The sequence below is a fragment of the Tachyglossus aculeatus genome, chromosome 21 (assembly GCF_015852505.1).
Source record: "Tachyglossus aculeatus isolate mTacAcu1 chromosome 21, mTacAcu1.pri, whole genome shotgun sequence".
Classification (NCBI taxonomy): Eukaryota; Metazoa; Chordata; class Mammalia; order Monotremata; family Tachyglossidae; genus Tachyglossus; species Tachyglossus aculeatus.
This window is the reverse complement of record NC_052086.1, coordinates 71,373,696-71,379,695: the sequence shown is the minus strand read 5'-3', so window position 1 is coordinate 71,379,695 and position 6,000 is coordinate 71,373,696. Positions and strand designations below refer to the sequence as shown.

Below are 6,000 nucleotides of genomic sequence, written 5' to 3'. Positions count from 1 at the left end.
AGGAAAAACAAGCAATCCCTAAACCGATTCCTGCCCCGCTTCAGAGAGGGATTTGTTCAGAGAGAGTGGGGGGCTCATGCAGAAAAAAAAAACAAACAACCCCTAAACCGATTCCCCCCCTGCTTCAGAGACAGACTTGCCCAGAGAGAGAGGGGGACTTATGGAGGAAAAGCAAATTACCCCTAAACCGATTCCCACCCAGCTTCAGAGAGAGGCTTGCCCAGAGAGCGATGGGGGCTCATGCAGAAAAAACCAAACAACCCCTAAACCGATCCCCCCCACCACCAAAACCCATCACCTCAATTAAAAAACCTCCCAAACCATCACCCCCGCTCATCAGAGAAGCAGCGTGGCTCAGTGGAAAGAGCCCGGGCTTTGGAGTCAGAGGTCATGGGTTCAAATCCTGGCTGTGTGACTTTGGACAAGTCACTTCACTTCTCTGGGCCTCAGTGACCTCATCTGTAAAATGGGGATGAAGACTGGGAGCCCCCCGTGGGACAACCTGATCACCTTGTACCTCCCCAGTGCTTAGAACGGTGCTTTGCACATAGTAAGCACTTAATAACTACTCAAATAATCAACAATCAAATAATAATCGATCACAACCAATAATAATTATAATCACAATTAATAATCAAATCCATATTTAAATTAATAAATATAAATACAATTGAATGAATGAATAAATGCCATCATTATTATTATTGTTATTATTATTATCCAGTAGTCCTCGGGGCTCTTTCAGTGCAGCAACGGTCTAGCCTGGGCCAGATAATAATGATAATAATAATAATGGCATTTATTAAGCACTTACTATGTGCAAAGCACTGTTCTAAGCACTGGATGAGCGAGTCACTGGGTAGAGAAGCACAGTGGCTCAGTGGAAAGAGCCCGGGCTTTGGAGTCAGAGGTTGTGAGTTCAAATCCCAGCTCTGCCAATTGTCAGCTGTGTGACTTTGGGCAAGTCACTTCACTTCTCTGGGCCTCAGTGACCTCATTTGTAAAATGGGGATGAAGAGTGGGAGCCCCCCGTGGGATAACCTGATCATCTTGTACCTCCCCAGCGCTTAAAATGGTGCTTTGCACATAGTAAGTGCTTAATAAATACTCAAATGATCAATAATCAAATAATAACCAATAATAATTGTAATAACAACCAATAATCAAATAAATAAATATTTAAATTGATAAATAAAAATACGATTGAATGAATGAATAAATGCCATTATTATTATTATTATTATCCAATAGTCCTCAGAGCTCTTTCAACGCAGCAACGGTTTAGCCTGGGCCAGATAATAATAATAATAATAATAATAATAACAGCATTTATTAAGTGCTTACTATGTGCAAAGCACTGTTTTAAGCGCTGGTTGAGCGAGTCAATGGGTAGAGAAGCAGAGTTGCTCAGTGGAAAGAGCCCGGGTTTTGGAGTCAGAGGTTGTGAGTTCAAATCCCAGCCCTGCCAATTGTCAGCTGTGTGACTTTGGGCAAGTCACTTCTGTGTTCATTCATTCATTCATTCAATCGCATTTATTGAGCGCTTACTGTGTGCAGAGCACTGTACGAAGCGCTTGGGAAGCACAAGTTGGCAACATATAGAGATGGTCCCTACCCAACAGTGGGCTCACAGTCTAGAAGAACTCTGTGCCTCTGTGCCCTTATCTGTAAAATGGGGATTTAGACTGCGGGCCCCCCGTGGGACAACCTGATCACCTTGTAACCTCCACAGCGCTTAGAACAGTGCTTTGCATATAGTAAGTGCCGTTATTATTCCAGCGCTTAGACTAATAATAATAATAATAATAATATTAATGGCATTTATTAAGCGCTTACTATGTAAGCGCCGTTATTATTCCAGCGCTAATAATAATAATAATTATTATGGCATTTATTAAGCGCTTACTACGTGCAACGCACTGTTCTAAGCGCTGGGGAGGTTACAAGGTGATCAGGTTGTCCCACGCGGGGGCTCCCAATCCTAATCCCCATTTTCCAGATGAGGTCACTGAGGCCCAGAGAAGTGAAGCGACCTGCCCAGAGCCACCCAGCTGACAACTGACGGAGCCGGGCTTCGAACCCGTGAACTCCGCCTCCGAAGCCCGGGCTCTTTCCACTGAGCCACGCTGCTTCTCTAATTCTAATAATATATAACAATAGCCTGTGAGCTCGCTGTTGGGTAGGGACCATCTATGTTGGGCTTCCCAAGCGCTCAGTCCAGTGCTCTGCACACAGTAGGTGCTCGATAAATACGACTGAATCAATCAATCAATCAATCAATCGTATTTATTGAGCGCTTACTGTGTGCAGAGCACTGTACTAAGCGCTTGGGAAGTCCAAGTCGGCAACATATAGAGACAGTCCCTACCCAACAGCGGGCTCACAGTCTAGAAGGGGGAGACAGAGAACAAAAGCAAACATACTAACAAAATATGAATGAGTGCTTTGCACAGAGTAGGCGCTTAACAAATGCCATTATTATTATTATTATCATTATTATTATTATTATTGAGGTCCCCGCGGCTGGTTCTCCCGGAGTCTTTCTGCTCCGCCCCCTCCCATCCCTCTGCGGGCCGCGTCGCTACTGCGCATGTGCGCTGCATCCCTCTCCATCTCTCTTGGGTACCAGTCTGCGCGGGCCGCGCAGGGACAGATGCTGCAGCCCCCCGGACCCCCGACCCCTTAAAAACGCACCAGGCCGGAGCCGCCCCCCACCCCGCAGCCCCAGGGCGGGGCGGGGGGGAGGAGGATGGAGTAGAGGAGCCGCCCCCCCCGTCTCCCAGCGCCCACCGACCCCAGGGATGGAGTTGAAGCAATCCCTAGCCGCCCACCCGGAGGCGGGGAAGCCTCTGCGGCGCTACGGGGCCGTGGAGGAGACCGAATGGCAGGCGGAGGGCCCGGGAGCAAGTGAGTACCAACCGGGGGGTGGGAGACGAGCCCCCTCCCCAATACTCCCAACCCCGCCGCCCCCAGGAAAGTCTGCTAGCAAAGAGGGGCAGGGCGGGTCTCTCGGCTTCAGTGTTGGGGACGAGGCTGGAGGAGGGGCCAATTGGCAACCCCCTCCCCATCCCCCGGCTCCCCCGAAATCCAAGATGTGAGGGTGGTGGAACAGACGGGCTCGCCTCAAGGTCTTCAGTGGCTCTCTCAGGGATGAATGATGCTCTCAGGATGCAACAGTTGACCCCCCTCCCACCCCCTCTGCGAAGGCAGGTGCGGGAAGGAGCCCACGGGGTTCACCCGGGACCCCCGCTGCCCTGGGTTTTGCCGTGTGACTAAGGACAAGTCACCTCACTTCTCTGTGCCCCAGTTTCCTCAACTGTAAAATGGGGATTCCATACCTGTTTTTCTTTTTTTATGGTATTTGTTAAGCACGGACTGTGTGCCGGGCACTCTTCTAAACGCTGGGGTTTTCCCACTAGAGGGTTTTCCCACTGCCCTTCCGAGCCGCTCGCCGCCAAGGTTGAAAAAGGCCTTCCCTCCTTGCAAATTCCTGCTCCTGCTCTGGAAAACTGTTTCTAGCTGCTCTACAGAAGGTAGTCTTAGACATGAGCTGGAAATCTTTAATCTCTTTCCAGCCAGGCTTTGCCTGAGCGAAGAGAACCTCCGTGGGCTTCCTGTCAGCCCAGAGAGACGTTAGGGTGTGTGTGTATGCGTGTGAGTGAGAGAGACATTAAGGTGTGTATTTGTGCATGTAAGTGAGGGTTTGAGGACTCACCATATTCCCTTTCTCCATCACCGGAACTGATGTTCAAGAAATCCTTTTTTTTTTTTTAAACAAAATGGTATTTGTTAAGCGCTTACTATGCATCAAACCCTGCTCTAAGCACGTGGGTAGAATTAGTGTCCAAAAAGTCCCTTTTTCTTAAATGGTATTTGTTAAAGTGTCTACTATGCATCAAACACTGCTCTAAGCACTGGGGTGGAACTAGTGTTCAAGAAATCCTGTTTTTTAAAAATAATATTTGTTAAGTGCCTACTACGTGCCAAACGCTGTTCTAAGGACTGGGGTAGATACAAGTTAATTAGGTCGGACACAGTTCCTGTCCCGCAAGGGGCTCACAATCTATATGTTGCCAACTTGTACTTCCCAAGTGCTTAGTACAGTGCTCTGCACACAGTAAGTGCTCAATAAATATGATTGATGATGATGATGATGATCTAAGTAGGAGGGAGAACAGGTAGCATTGCCTAGTGGATAGAGCACAGGAGTTAGAAGGACTTGGGTTCTAATCCTGGCTCCTTCACTTGTCTGCTGGGTGACCTTGGGCAAGTCACTTCACTTCTCTGCACCTCAGTTTCCTTTTCTGTAAAAGGGGGGTTAGGACTGTGAGCCCCAGTGTGGGACAGGGCCTGTGTCCAACCTGATTACCTGGTATCTACCCCAGCGTTTAGAAGCGTGCCCGGCACATAGTACGTGCTTAACAAATACCATAAAAAAAGAAAAACAGGCATGGAATCCCCATTTTACAGTTGAGAAAACTGGGGCACAGAGAAGTGAAGTGACTTGCCCTTGGTCACACAGCAGGCAACCAGCAGAGCCAAGATGAGAAGCCAGATCATCACCATCATCAATCATATTTATTGAGCACTTACTGTGCGCAGAGCACTGTACTAAGCGCTTGGGAAGTACAAATTGGCAACATATAGAGATAGTCCCTACCCAACAGTGGGCTCACAGTCTAAAAGGGGGAGACAAAACCAAACATACTACAAAATAAAATAGAACAGATATGTACAAGTAAAATAAATAAATAAGTAAATAAATAGAGTAATAAATATGTACCAACATATATACATATATACAGGTGCTGTGGGGAAGGGAAGGAGGTAAGATGGGGGGATGGAGAGGGGGACGAGGGGGAGAGGAAGGAAGGGGCTCAGTCTGGGAAGGCCTCCTGGAGGAGGTGAGCTCTCAGCAGAGCCTTGAAGGGAGGAAGAGAACTAGCTTGGCGGATGGGTGGAGGGAGGGCATTCCAGGCCCGGGGGATGACGTGGGCCGGGGGTCGATGGCGGGACAGGCGAGAGCGAGGTACGGTGAGGAGATTAGCAGCGGAGGAGCGGAGGGTGCGGGGTGGGCTGTAGAAGGAGAGAAGGGAGGTGAGTTAGGAGGGGGCGAGGGCATGGACAGCTTTGAAGCCCAGGGTGAGGAGTTTCTGCCTGATCCCCTAATTTAATAATAACGGCATTTATTAAGCGCTTACTATGTGCAAAGCACTGTTCTAAGCACTGGGGAGGTTACAAGGTGATCAGGTTGTCCCACATGGGGCTCACAGTCTTCATCCTCATTTTGCAGATGAGGGAACTGAGGCCCAGAGAAGCGAAGTGATTTGCCCAAAGTCACACAGCTGACAGGTGGTGGAGGCGAGATTGGAACCCATGACTTCTGACTCCAAAGCCCGGGCTCTTTCCAATGAGCCACGCTGCTTCTCTAACTTCCAGTCCGTTGCACTTTCCACTAGGCCATACTGCTTCTCTTGCAGTCCTTGCAGGGCCAGTGACCTGTCTCAGTGGATTTGGATTAAAAAGCCTCAGATTTTCTCCTTGGTTAGCCCACAAGGTGTTCATTTCCATTCTCCTTGCTCCTGTTTTCCGACTTTTGGGAAGCACCGCTCTGCTGAGAATGCACTGGGTTCCACCGCTCCGCACCCCAGCTGCTCCAGTTGCGCTGGGGTTTCGTTGCAGGGCACGGCTCAGGTTCAGGGCACCTGTATATATGTATATATGTTTGTACTTATTTATTACTCTATTTATTTATTTATTTATTTATTAGTACTTATTTATTACTCTATTTATTTATTTATTTTACCTGTACATATCCATTCTACTTATTTTATTTTGTTAGTATGTTTGGTTTTGTTCTCTGTCTCCCCCTTTTAGACTGTGAGCCCACTGTTGCGTAGGGACTGTCTCTATATGTTGCCAACTTGTACTTCCCAAGCGCTTAGTACAGTGCTCTGCACACAGTAAGTGCTCAATAAATATGATTGATTGATTGATTGA

The 6,000-nt window shown here is 48.1% G+C and overlaps 1 protein-coding gene across 1 annotated transcript in view; it reads left to right on the top strand.

Moving 5' to 3' along the window:
- Nucleotides 1-2,673: 2,673 nt before the first annotated feature.
- Nucleotides 2,674-6,000, top strand: part of BMERB1 (bMERB domain containing 1) — a 66,658-nt gene continuing 63,331 nt past the window's right edge. The window contains exon 1 of the mRNA XM_038763367.1: nucleotides 2,674-2,907. Within this exon, the coding sequence (XP_038619295.1) occupies nucleotides 2,802-2,907 (106 nt within the window). The 5' untranslated portion in view covers nucleotides 2,674-2,801. The remainder of the gene's footprint in view (nucleotides 2,908-6,000) is intronic.